Genomic DNA, 13,728 nt, shown 5'->3' on the forward strand with positions numbered 1-13,728 from the left:
GCAAGATCAGGAATACGTGGGGTCACCTAAGGAGAGGGAACGGAGAATTTCAGAGTGGGATGGTCAGCCTTGTCAGAGGCTGCAGAGATTTCTCCAAAGACAGCCTTAGGAGGGTCAGTGGACCCTCTAACAAGAGGTCTCAGGGACCCTGTCTGAGGTACTTCTGTGGAGTGGTGGGTGAGATCCAGGATGCTGTGGGGGTTTTAAGGGGTGCTCTGCTGTCTTGTTTTGTGAGCCTCTGGGGTCTGGTGTTGCTCTACCCCTGAGACTAGGGCCCAACACAGAGCCTATCACATGTAAGGCTGACCATGTGATAAATGAACAAAGACTTTCGTGTCCATAGGCAGCAAGGAGACACGTATCCATGGCTTCACTGTAGCTCCAACTGCAGTCTTTTCTATACTGGCCAGACTGGGCCACCCCACAGAAGGCTGGTGCACTCCGGCATATCTGGGCTGTTTTGGCCTCTGGAAAGATGTTGAGACTAGTCTTACCCCTCATGCTCTCTGGGGAGTTCTAGGGTCCTACCCGTATTAGGGATCATCAGCCGGCCCCCGAGGAAGTTGAAGGTCCCGTAGGCCATGTTGCTGGTGCCGCGGGGCAGGGAACGAAAGTAGTTTTGGGTGGAGAGGCGGGAGACGAAGTCCTCAGCCTCAGAGGTGGGTGAGCTGTGGTGCAACGTATGGCGGCCACTCCCCAGTGGGCTGAGCAGGTGACCATTAGAGAGCTGGAACTTGGGGCTGGGTCCATCCTGCCTCGGACATAGACTGCCCTGGTAGGTGGTAGTGGTGGTGCTGAGGTCTGGCTGGATGGTGAGCAGGTGGGGGTTGTCTACAGGAGAAAGACAGATTCAGGGGGTGGCTCACAGGGTCGCCCGTCAACAGCCCTTGCCTTGGGGAGGGAAGGCTCAGGCAGGAGAGCGGGGTACATGGCACCTCACCTGCTTTGCTGGGCTTGATGCTGACAGGCTGGAAGCCCGAGGTGAGGATGGACGAGTCGGCCACATCGGAGTCCAGCCCTTCCTTCTTGCGACAGTAAATGAGGCCAAGGGCCAGCAACAGCAAGAAGAGGCACACAGCCACAGCGACAAGGCCGATGTAGAGAGCCACGTCCTCGGGGCCAGAAGCGGCTGCAAGAGAAAGCACCATCTTGAGAATGGCAGGGTTGTAGGGGCTTCACAGGAGAGGTCCTTGGTCTATCCCCTAGGAGAATAAAATCTCAGCACTCCCTGGGCCAGAGGACATGAGGGAGGGAGCATGGTATTGGTGCACACATTCTAGTCCCATACATGTCACAACATGGCTTGGGACTGAACAAGTCACATCCCTACAGGCATAAGGTTTTGCTTGAGGTTTCCAGGAGAGTGGAGAATGGGAAGAGCTTCTTCCCTGGGGTGAGTGGTCTATCCTTGGCTCCTAGGCTGGGGGGTCAGGGTGGCTGGGGCAACCAGTCCTGTGGGCTATGAACTCCTGGGATACTACAGGTATGGTGCTATAGTTTGCATAGGCCTGCCTTGGGATTCGTGTATCACAGGTGTGGTCCCCGCTGTGGTGATGTGAGTGGCAGTGCAACCTTTTAAGAGGTGTGGCCCAGTGGGAAGTCATTACGTCATCATGAGGGCTGTTCTCAGAGCACAGGGCTGCCCATCTCTCTGTGTCTACCTGTCTCTTTCATGCCTCTTTCTCTCTTCCTGACCTGTGATCTCTCTCTTGTACACAGTACTGGCAGGGTACCACTGGCCACTAAGCACTGTGGCTCGGGGTGGCGGGCACCTTTGCTGGAGCCAACACCACGCCATTTGGAATGTGAGCCTCTAAAACGAATCGATTCCTTTTGCCGTTCCATTACGGGAACAGAAACTAGGCAGATGCACAGGCGAACGGTTTCTCAGGGGTTCCCAGGTCAGTTTGAGCCCTCACGGACACCACCATCCTGACAATTGGGGTGGGCGGGGGGGGACCAACCGCTCGGAGGAAGCGTTATCGATTTTTAAGAGTTTTGCATAATGGAAGAAATGTCTGTCAGAAAGGAATTGACACAGATAATTAGGTTTTTAATTGAAAGAATAGGGGAGGGTGTAGGCTGTAGGAGAAAAAAATCCAACAGAGATCTTTAATTGTTAGTTATAGCCTTGTAATTAACAGGCCTCACAAGCCCAGCACCCCCACAGGACTTAGGTGGACACTTGGGGGATGGGGTAATTCCAAGGCTGTAGGAGAGCAGATGGGTGTACGAGAGTCAAGGTTCACATCTGTGCATGTCTCAGGAGGAAGGTGGAGTGACTGTGTGACACAGGGAAGGGTGTGCTAGACACGAAAAGGAGACACAGTCTACACGGCACGAGAGTGGCTGCCCTGACCTCGAGTTGGATAGGGCCAACCGTCAAATTGAGGTGAGCCCCAGGGCCGAGAAGACTCACTGTGCAGGCAGAGGTCACTGGTACAGTTGCGGGTGTCCAGGTCAGCACCCCGACACTCCTCACCTCCATTGCGGGGTGCTGGGTCAGAGCACTCGCGGCTCCGCCAGTGGGTGCAGTCAAGCCCACAGGCTGACCACTTACTCCACGAACTCCAGCTCCCATCCACTGGACAAGAGAGACAGGCAGAAATGGAACAGCACAGTCAGCTTAGGAAGTTGGCCTGGGTGGCCTGCCTGTGTGGCCCCGCTAAACATCTGGACCAGGCAAGGCGAGCTGGCCTGGGCTTGGGTACAATGCCAGGGTCAGGCCCTCCAATCCGTAGGACCTTGAGTGTCCAGCTAGCCTTGATGACACATGCTAATGACAGGGAGACGAGATGATGCCGGGGGCTGCTCGGCTCTCTCCACCCAGGGAGGCAGTCCTGGTCCTGAGGTGGTAAGGGCTCTTAGTCACATGATGGCCCTTCTGGTCCAGGCACTGGTGGATCGTGCAGCCCCAGGCTGAGCCTAGATCCTGTCCTCAGATTGCATCTAAGACCCTAAACTGAGCCCTTGACTCTGACCACACTGAACCCTGATCCCCACCTCAGACTGAGCCTGGCCCTGCGTGGCAGGCGGGTGGGATGGAGCCATGGGGGGGCAGGCTGGTGGGTGCGATGGAGCCAGGCCACGGAGATGGCTTGGTGAGGAACGATGCAGGAGGCGGTGGCCGCGGGTACCTGGGCACAGAGTGGCGCAGGCTGTTTTCTGGACATTCTGCCCCTCACAGAAGGCGCCCCCGTTGAGAGGTGCCGGGTTGGTGCAGCTCCGGCTCCGTTTCTGCCAGCCACGCCCACAGCTGGCGCTGCAGACGGACCACTCAGTCCACGTCGACCACCCACCGTTCACTGGGCGGATAGAGAAGGACTGGGGTCAGGGAGCGGGGGCTTCCTCAGACATGCTGGTCCAAGGGATGGGGCGGGAGGGCAAAGGGCCTGTGAGCTGGGAGTGAGTGGGCTGTTGCTGAGCCGGGAGAAACCCTGAGGGAACGCCAAGCCTAGGCTGCAGGGATGGGGGAGGGGGCCCCAGAGCCTTCAGATACTCTTGGCAAATGTCGGGGTGGCCAGGCTGCAGTTCACAGGGCACCTCCAGCTGGAATCCAGCTTCTCACAGGGAAGCTCCTGTCTGACCTCCCTCTGCCTGCTCTTGGGGGAGGGGGTGCGTCTCATTCTGTGGCTCTACTTCCCGTTCTGGGACTGAGAAACCCAAGGACGACGTGTTATATCCCTCTTAGCTTCCTCTCGTCTCTTCATCTCTTACACCGTGCTCCCCACTCACAAGTGACCAACATGTTCCATCCCTTTGCCCAGATATACTTCTGCCCTCTTTCCTAGTCAGGCCACTGTTTGGTTAGCCTGGCCCTTGCTCCATGCCTTTCCATCCTCTGAGCCACGCATCACGTCCCTGTTGGCACCTCAGTACCTCTTCCTGTGACTGGGGAGCCCAGGACCCACCATAAACAATGACCGCTGCAGAGGTGCTTCGGCGACGGGCTACGATGTTCTTGGCCACACAGGTGTAGTTGGCCGTGTCGGCCAGGCGGGCCTGACGCACGACTAGGCTGTGCTCCCGCGTGATGTACACATTGGGATCGAGGGAGGGGTCCACGAGGTCCTCATTTCGAAGCCACTCCACCTAGGGGGAGAAGCCATGACCCATGCTGGCCTGACCAGGGTACAGAGTGAGCACTGGGGAGGGGGAAGCCAGGAGTCTGAGCTTTAGGTAGGAGCAGAGGTCTGGGAACCCGGTACCCCTACTCACCTCAGCTGGGGGGATTCCTTCTGGGGGGCGACAAGGTAGTACAATGCCTTGCTCCAGTGACACTTCCTTGGCCAGTGGCTCCTGCTCAAAGTTCTTGCGCAAATCTGGAGGAAGAAAACAGTGTCCTTAAGTGTCTGGATTAGCCCAGTGACTCCTGGCCCTTGGCCCTGCGGAAACCATGACATGTGACAGAATGAGGTGCCAAGTGCTCAGGGATCACGGGAGGATTAATGTTCCCAGGCATTTCCTCTACCCATCAAGGTAAGGCTGTGACCTCTAGGAAGTTTGCCACCCCCTCTCCAGGTGATACCCCCTGGTGACCACGCCCCTAGTGAACACGCCCCTAGCGACCACGCCCCTAGGGACCATGCCCTTAGTGACCACGCCTGTATGCCACAGGCCTGGTCCAGTACTCACAGGCAATCCGGATGTAGGCCTTCTGACTTTTGGTGGTACCCGAGGAGCTCCATGCCACACACTGGCACCAGTATTCCTCCAGCCCAAACACTTTCTCTACCTGCTGCCTCGATACGTTGATACGGACCTCCATGGTTGGCAATCCTGTTGGGTTCAGGGGCTACACTGAGTCTCTCTGTCCCAGACCATTGATGCCCTGCACCACCTACAGCAGCTTGTGGACACTGTGAGGCTCCCTCAGCCTACAGGGAACTCCAGGGATGCTGCTGACACATCTCCTGGATGTAAGCTTCTAGAAAGTTTCATCCGTTCTATTTTGTCCTGTCTTAAGGAAATCACTGGTAGGAAAGGTCTCTCCAAGTGGAGATCTGGGTAGCAGTTGAGAGAGCAAGTGGGAAGCAGACCGGCTGAGCTCTTTGTAGATAGAAGAGGAAGGGTAGGAGAGTCTGGACTCCCTGGAGGGCTAGCAGGGAGATCTGACAGGTGATAATGTAACAGCTATTAGCATTACAGCTGCTAGGCAGAGTGGGAATAGACTCCTGGGATACAGGGTTTCCCATATGCCACAGTGGCATCTCACCCATGCTGGTCCCTTCCCTGGAACTGTTCCTACCCCATGCTGCCATGAGGGTACTCGACTTCCATAAGGAAACAGGCGAAGAAGAACACACGGCTTGGTTTGCCACAAGCACCAGGGTGGTCTGAACCCAGTGAGAGGACACTGGATTCACCTGGGTGGCCTAACATGTGCTCACCCCCCCTGGGGGGGGTAACAGTTCAAGAGGTGTAAGGTCAGCAAGCAGGGGTTGAGGGTCTGGGTGTGCTGGGAGAAACCCTTCTCTCATCCCACTCAGACTGCCACCTTCTGCTGCATCCAGAACCAGACACTGGAGTTCTTGGGGGGAAGGGCCCTGCTCTCTCTCTGACAACCTGGAATGGGGGATACCCTTTTGTCGCCAAGCCCCCTGCCACCCCTGGTCTGCAGCCAAAACTACTGTCCCAGGAGTGAGAAAAGACTGTTTGTTTCCAATTTCTCCTCCTCCTGACCCCAATTTCCCTTGGGTCACTGGCTTATCAGAAAGAGAGAGAGAGGCCAGCCGCCAATGTGTTTCCATTGTTAACAGAGAAATTCAATTAGGGTTGCATTGCAGGAGCAGTGAGCCCAGCTGAGCCTGCCGGGCTGGGAGACTGTTTCCTTCTTCATTTCTCTAACATGTCTCCCTGACCCCTTCCCACACCCTCCTGTGGAGTCTCTGCAGCCATAGCCCTGGCTGGCCCCTGGCTAGTTCTCACAGGTGTGTTTGTCTAGAGGCGCCTCTGGCCCTGATGAACACTAGGCCGTCCTTTCCTGCTCTTCCTACTCTGCTGTGTGGGGTTGGGTGGGGCTGAGAGTCAAGGTGCCCTTCCCAGGGTCCCAGCAGGAGAAAAGCCCTGGGTACCAGCTATCTGTCAAGCACGCATGGATGTGACAGAGCCTCTGAGAGAGTCATAGATGGAGTAGGGTGTCTTCTCCCTTCTTCCTGTCCCAGGGTCAGGGCTGGGCAGCCTCCAGAACATTCTGACCTGGGGAAGTAAGTGTCCTCTGGGTGCACAGTTACCCACTCTTCTAGGGCAGCTCAGCTTGGGAGCACCAGTGCTAAACTGAAGTACTTTCTTCCTTTGTTTACTCCTTCTTCAACCCCCTTCCACAGGGGACGTGTTTATCCATGAGGACCTGGCTTCAGGCAGCACCCCTGCAGAGGAAACCCTTGAGATCCCCAAGCTCTGAAGGAGGGCAGAGGTGGGGTCTAGATCCTGCCCTGATCTCCAGCAGGTCATTAAGGAGCCTGGTTCTGAAAACGGATCCTGAGTGGGGCACACAGTGTCAGCTCCTGACAAGGAAACAGAAGCAGTTGCCAGCCTTGGAGAGCAAGGAGGAACCCCGGGGTGGCTGGACTAGGGGCAGAGTATGTGTGAGAATGAAGATGTATCCGTATGGGAACACAGTGGAGGCTTGCCGAGTGTTTCTAGGAGGCGGAAGATCGACTGGGTGCTCTGAAGTCAGGGTGGAGCTCTCCTCTCTAACTCTGATAAGTGTGCGGTATCACACAATAAATTATAGCCCATCCCAGAGGCCAGTGCTTGCATTTATAGATTCCAGGCTTCCCTTGGTCTTCTGGATGGGAAGCAAAAGCAAATGACTGGCATTTGTCTCTTGTGAGAGTCCCCTTTGCCACGGGAGCCCTTATACAGGAGTAAACGGGGCTCAGGTCTGCATTGGACTCTAAGCCCTGCCACTGCTGTCTGACCAGACTGGTTTGGGAGTCTGTGCACCTGCAAGATGCTTTTGCTGTGGCCTCTGTGTAGGTGAGGAAAGCCTCACTTCCGGCTTCACAGCACTCTGGCCCCCAGCTGAGAGAAAAGCTCAGTGAATTCTGATGCCAATTTGGGCTGCCCGGAAGGCCCAAGATTGGAAGCTCAAGGCAAGAGAGGGATCTGGTGGTTATGTGGGATGTGTCCCCATGATTCTAGTTCTCTGCTTACGTGGAGGGACAACCACAGGTGCCAGGGGTGTAGGGTGGGAGCTGTCAGACTGTGTGTTTTGCTAAGGCGCAAGGCTGCTTAGAAAGGGCCTGGCACTTAGGACCTGATGACAGCAGACTGTTTGAGATCAGGAGGCTTGGACAGGTCCTCAAAGCCACAGGAAGGCAAGGCTTCCGCTGCAGCTTCTTTCTGCTCAGCCCTTCTCTGGAGGACTGGCTATGGCAGCGGTAGGCAGGGCAGTTACAGGGTTTTCTCCACCAACCTGCAAAGGACCCCTGACTCCCAATTCACAGAGGAAAACACAGAGCTGGGGCCGGGGAGGGCTGTGTTGCCCGGAGTTCTCATGCCCAGACACTGTGGACTCTGGAGCCGCACTTAATGGTTATTAGACCATCGACAATCTCTTGTCTTGGGAGGCCCTGCTGCTATCCGGGACTTTCCTGAGCTGTGCTCCCTAGCTCCATCCTGCCCGTGGGAGTCAGAGCTGGATCAGCAGTCTGAGAGCTGTGGGGGCCGAATCTTTAGCACCTAGCTGCACCTGGCACAGCGGATGTGCGGTGGTCGCTCAGGGCTTGCAGGAAGGAAGCAGTAAGCAGCACTTGGGTACCACCAAACAGTGCAGAGTATGGGGCTCAGGCAAGAGTCGCTAACCTAGGAAACAGGCCAGGGGAGTGGGTCTCTGGGGCCTCTGCTGGTGGGGAGGAATCCAGCCTCTGTGAACTCTGGTGGCAAGGGATAGGTGGCTTCTCTGTGGACCAGAAGGCCTGATTGGAGCCCTTTGGGCCTCCTGGACAGGGCAGGGTCAAGGCCTTGATTGTCTCTGTAAAACAGCCTGCTTGGGAGTCCTAAGGCACCATCTGAACCTGGGCTCTTCAGCTTGCATTCACAACAGCGAGTGCTTCCAACTAATTGTTCTCCCAGGCCACACTGCCTGCCCTGCATGATCATCCGGTGGCACAAGCCTGACTGCAGTTTTCCTGATAAATGCTTGCACCCCACGCACTTTCCCACCCAACCCTGAGACGTCCTCAAGGGCCGGTGTTCTGCCTTTCACCCCATCCCTTTGGGCGGGGTATGTTCCTGCATACCTCTAAACTTGGATGCTACCCCTCCTCTGGAACAGCCACCACCCATTCCTGTTTCCCTGGGGCACGGGCCACACTTTGGGTCACCCCTCTGGATCCTTTCTTGCCTCCCTTTAGCATCTGTATGGTTCTGGCACCACCCGTCTGTCCAGCCGGATGGCACCGTGGCTCATGCCTTGTGCTGGTGGCCTACCTGTCCCTGTGGGCAGTCTCCTAGCGTATGGGCTGTGTTTCAGGGTAGCTGAGGTCTCGGTGGGAAGAGGCACAGAACTAAACCAGAGGCTGTGTGCGTGACAGTAGCTGCCTCTGTGGCCCTGCTTTTGGGAAGGACTGGACGCCTCTTCAGGATGCTCTACCAATGCCCCTCGGCCACCTGTTGCCTGAGACCAGGGCTGGCAAAGGGGACATTTGCTGAGGGTACAGGAGGGTACTTCTTGGTTTAGCCTATGCTCTTAGAGCCCCGCTTCCCCTTACAGCTGAGTCTTCTTGGGTCTGCTTCTCTTGTCAGCCTCCACAGGTGTCACCATAACTCTGTTCACATCACCCTGTGGTCTGAAGTCCCATAGGTCAGGGGTATTCCTTGGGCTCCCTCATGCACCTTAATTTCTGAGCCATGACTGGAATGCCTGTGAGCCCTGAGGAAGCCTTAACTCTGCTCCCGGCTGACTAGGAATTCATTTTATTGTCTACCACTCTTGGGGGACTGTGCTCCCAGCAGAGGGGATGTGATGTAAGGCAAGCATGCTTGAACAGAAAGCGGAAAACAGAGAATGAGTTCTTATGTGGAACCCACTCCCTTCCACCCTGCTTCTCTGCAGGAGCCTCGGGCCAGGCTGCCCTGGTTTTGCGCAGCCATGTTCAGATTCAGATGTATCCCACGTTGTCACTTTTTGCTTAGAGACCCCGGGGCACTTCAGTGGATGAGTGGGTGGGGGGCGTCCCAAGCTGATGTTGGGTGGGGGGTCTTCTAGAGAAGGCCTTTGTGCATTCATTGTGTGGCAGGTGTGGGGGAATCTGTCCTGCCTGTTGATACCGAAGGCAATTGGCCAGCAGGTGGCTGCACCCTGGTCTTGCTGCTTGCAGGGGCTCACAGACCCTCAGGGCCCCCCTGAGACCTCTCTCTCAGCCGCCTCCACCCAGAGACCCCACCGGGGACTCACCGCTGCTGCTGTCGGTGCTGCGTTCAATTACGTGATCGACCTGGCGGACCCATTCCCCATTGCACTTGAAGAAGATCTGGGTGGCAGGCACAGCCTTGCACACCAACAACACCGGCTTGTTCTTGACAATGTACACGTCCTCAGGCTCTACCAGGAAGTGGGGCAGCAGGTCGGGGTTGGCACCGGGCACTGGATTGGCCACCGTGGCACTCTGCTGGGCACCTGCGACAGGAGGAAGGGGAGACAGACTTAAGCCATGTCTTCCCTGAGCCTTGTGGGGGCAGGCGGCTGGCGTAGCAGAAGTCCAGCTTTGGATGGAACTGAGGGACTAATAAGCCACGGGACACCCTTTCTGAGCCCGTGTCCTCCTCCTCTGCAAATTAGCATAAGAAAGGACCCAGGACTTTCTGAAGGTAGAGGGGCGAAGCAAGGCCAAGGCAGGTATCAGCTCTCCGGAGGTCTCAGATTCAGGATAGCAATGGAAACTGGATATTCTTCCATGGGAAGTTTTGAGATTGGGCCAGGAAGGCACTTGTCCCAATAGATCAGTGGTTCTCGACCTTCCTAACACTGCGACCCCTTAACCCAGTTCTTTATGTTGCGGTGACCCCCGCAACAGTAAAATCATTTTCGTCGCTCCTTCGTAACTGTAATTCTGCTGCTGTTAGGAATTGCAATGTGAAGATCTGTGTTTGCCAATGGTCTCAGGTAACCCTTGTGGAAGGGGTTTCGACCCACAGGTTGAGAACCGCCGATCTGGGTGATGGTGAAGGGCCTTGACATTTAAGATATTAAAATACCATGTGGATGGAGAGAGACGGGAAGGCATTCAGGATGTAGTTCTGAGGGGCAGCAAGGGGTGCTGGGCGGAGCTACATTATGGAGGGCTGGGAAGGGGAGGAGCGGGAAAGGCCTGGGAGACAGGGCTGAGGGGGGCCATGACAGAGTGGAGACCAGGAGAGTCCTCATGGAAGTTCCAGGGCCTGCACCACTTCCTGCCTATTCAAGGAGACCTGAGAATGGGTTTTCTTCTCATTTGAATCCAAACCTACAACCATCCCACAAGTCATCTGCCACTAATTACACAGGTAATTGGCCCTGAGGCATGCAGTGGAGTTAAAACCCCCATGTGTGCAGGACACCCAAAGGTGTGGAGGGTGCTGCTCCAAACAGAGCCCCGCTGGCCTGGCCAGCCCTCAAAGCTGCAAGGGATTTTCTACCAAATGCACAAACTAATAGGGGCCTCTAGGCACAAAAGTGGGGAAACTCCCCAGAAGCGCGGCTGCGGTCTGGTGCTGGTGAGTTTGGGAAGTTAGGTGAAGTCACTGATTTTCCACCTGTGAGATGGGGTCACACCACACCGGTGAACTCTGGAGGTTCCTCCTGAGATTGGCTGCTCCGAACCACCTCCTCAGGGAGGCAGAGGCCACCCACCATGCTCCTTTGCCCTCCCTCCTCTCCCCAACCTCCCAGACCCCTCTGCTGCCACCCCGTTCTTTGTTCTTTCCTCCAGCGACTGTGGCTGTCACCACCTCCCGGCATGTTCCAGCAAGGCGGTGATGAAGGCCAAGTGCACAGGCAGTCAGTGGAAATGGAGTCCCAGACCACCCTCTCTGTTGGGTCCCTGTTAGTCTCAGGAACGTGGAAGATTTGGATAGATAGAGGAAAACCCACCCCTTTCATTGCCAGATATGAGGACCCAGAGATGAGGTCCTTATCACAGAGCCTCAGTCAGGAGAGTCATTTTATCAGTGTGTGTGTGCGTGCGTGCGTGTGTGTGTGTGTGTGTGTGTGTGTGTGTGTGTGAGAGAGAGAGAGAGAGAGAGAGAGAGAGAGAGAGAGAGAGAGAGAGAGAGAGATACAGCTTCTAAGCAGGTGCTCTACTGTTTCGGTCCACCTACAGCCTTCACACTCAGGAATGCAGGCTTGAGTCTGGCTCCCTGCCACATCCTAGGGCTCATGCAGACCCCTTGAGGTCTGGAGGGTGGAGAGGAGAATTGGAGGGGGACGTGGCTCAGGAAGCAATTCTACGGTGTAAGTGCAGGGTGAATGCTGGTAGGCACGCTTGCTTGGGCAAGCCACAGCGTCTCAGTCGTCCCCAGGACTGCGCACATGAACGGCCAAGCTAGCCCCAAGGCTAGCCCTGTAAGGAGCCACCATGGTTCTTCAGGGCAGATCTGGACTTGCCTCGCCCCCTCCTTCTCTGGCAGAGGCTCGACATCACAGCTGGCACCTGTCTCTTTGCTCAGAGCTGGATGGGCAGGAGTGCCCCTGCGGGACGTGAGGCAGAGAGTGGGTGCTCAAGTCTCCCGCCTCTCTATCGATCAGTGCAGCAAGTCCTACTCACGTCAGCCGCCCGCTGAACCCAGCACAATCCCTCATGTCTGCATTTAACTGCTAATGAAAAATAAATGTACTGTGACCAATAAGGGACATAGCTCACTTCTCCAGGGCCTCCGTCACGCCACTCTGGAGTGGCCTCCCTCCCACTTCTGGGGTGAGGGTATTTATCAGGAGGCCCCAGGGGGACCCTCCAGGCTGCAACCCTGCCCTCTATCAAGGACACTTATGGGTGTGTGGTAAATTTAAGTCGTATCCTCTAGGGACAGGAGGGTGCTGTCTGGGTGGTCAGAGCTGGCTTCTCTCTCGCTAGGCCCTGTGGTGGGCGTCTGCACGCTGTCCCTGCCCACATGTTCCAGAGAGTTCTCTCACCTGAACTACACTGTCTGAGTAGCATGGTGAGCCTTTACTCCCCTTCCCGCCATGGTATGAGCCACGATGGTGGACATGCTTTCTATATATGGTGGACCCATCACTACAACCTCAGACCCAAATGACCTCAGACCCAAATGACCTCAGACCCTGTTGCTTCCACTGTCTGCCTGTCTTGAGGTGGTGCTCAGGATGAGGCCAAGGCCCTTAGCTAACATCCCTGAGCACTCCATTCTGGCATCTGCCACCTTTCCCACGAGGCTGTCCCTCTCAAATCACCCCGACAACTACACATCCTACCCTCCACACCTGGGGCCCACCCTCACTGCCAAGGCAGCCTCTCACCATAAGTAAGTGGTCAACACTGCTGTCCCTTCAACCAACCCCCCAGTCCTGGTCCCTGCTGTCTGTCTCAAAGCTTCTTAGTATAGGTGCTCAACGTGGGGACTGGGGCTGGCTGGCTGTTGCTGTCACTCTCCATGAGTGCTGAAGGCCAGACAGACACAGGGAAACTGTCCTGCGCACACTGTGACTGTAGGTGGCTCCTGGAGCTGTATGGGAATAAGCAAAGGCAGGTGGGCTCACTGCCCCACGTGGAAGCCCACTTAAACCTATTCCAGAGGTTCCTCCGGGTGCCGTCTCCTGGGCTTTCCTGCCCACACAGGGTGAGGCTCAGCTGCCCTCTTGTAGCTCCATAATGACTCTCTGTTGGGCTAGTGCTCACTGGGGACTGCAGACTGGGTATGCAGATGGCTCAGGCCCCTGTGAGGAGTAGCCCCTGCCTCTTCAGGAGAGCTTGATTGCTTATTTTGTCAGAAGCTGGTACTCGTGCTCAGCCTGTCCCCAGCAAGACAGGAGCAACATTCTAGCGCTGGCTTGCCCCATGTCTGCTTGGGGATGAGGGGTGAGCATGTCCGCCTACATGCATGTGCAAGTGTGTGTTCACAGAGAGGCAGACTGGAGGCCAGAGGATGGTAACTGCAAGCAGGGGGATCAGATGAAGCCTCAGGGCCAGTGGCAGAAAGGGACAAGAAAAGAAGGGTGCATCCTGCACCTGCCTTTGATACCTCTTCTAGGACCTAAAAGGTACACTTTAATTTGGCATATGCACATGGAGTGGCCGCTGCATGCCAGAGGTCATTCTGGGCCTGGGACCCTGCAGGAGCAGGTAAACAGCCCTCTCCTAGAGGCTGGGGGAAGCAAAACCTAGCACTACCCATGGTGACAGGGACCTGGGAGAACAGGGGGGTGGTGATGCTTCAGAGAAGGTAGAGAAACAGGGAGCCAGAGGGAAGCAGGCTCAGGAGGGGACTTTTGGGCAATGCTCTAAATGCCAAACCCAGGCTAAAGAGTGCTTAGGTTTAAACAGGAAATAGTAAGGTCACAGGGAGTAGCTGGGCTTATCTGAGGCCCACATGGCCAGAGCAGAGGGACTGGAGGTGTGTGTGTACACATGTGTGTGCATGTGTTTATCTGTGTGTATACGCGTGTGTCCATGTATGTGTACACATGTTTATTTGTGTGTCAGTATGTGTATACATGTGTGTACATGTGTGGATACACATGTGTGTTTATTTGTGTGCATGTATATATACCTGTGTGCATGTGTGTAC

General features: G+C 55.9%; 1 protein-coding gene across 3 annotated transcripts in view; it reads right to left on the reverse strand.

The window, feature by feature from the left end:
• Unc5a (unc-5 netrin receptor A) overlaps positions 1 to 13,728 on the reverse strand; it is a 55,790-nt gene that overhangs the window by 5,500 nt on the left and 36,562 nt on the right. For 2 of the 3 annotated variants that reach the window (XR_005495326.2, NM_022206.2), the window contains exons 2-9: positions 9,404 to 9,625; positions 4,636 to 4,779; positions 4,219 to 4,322; positions 3,912 to 4,092; positions 3,138 to 3,305; positions 2,420 to 2,584; positions 941 to 1,129; positions 529 to 831 (exon numbers count right to left, since the gene is read on the reverse strand). Coding sequence is in view for 2 of the 3 variants with exons in the window: in NM_022206.2 (NP_071542.2) it covers positions 529 to 831; positions 941 to 1,129; positions 2,420 to 2,584; positions 3,138 to 3,305; positions 3,912 to 4,092; positions 4,219 to 4,322; positions 4,636 to 4,779; positions 9,404 to 9,625 (1,476 nt within the window). In the remaining variant the exon portion in view is untranslated. The remainder of the gene's footprint in view (positions 1 to 528; positions 832 to 940; positions 1,130 to 2,419; positions 2,585 to 3,137; positions 3,306 to 3,911; positions 4,093 to 4,218; positions 4,323 to 4,635; positions 4,780 to 9,403; positions 9,626 to 13,728) is intronic. The other variant, XM_008771505.3, reaches the window with a different exon arrangement.

Source organism: Rattus norvegicus, chromosome 17 (assembly GCF_036323735.1).
Source record: "Rattus norvegicus strain BN/NHsdMcwi chromosome 17, GRCr8, whole genome shotgun sequence".
In the NCBI taxonomy this organism is placed as follows: domain Eukaryota; kingdom Metazoa; phylum Chordata; class Mammalia; order Rodentia; family Muridae; genus Rattus; species Rattus norvegicus.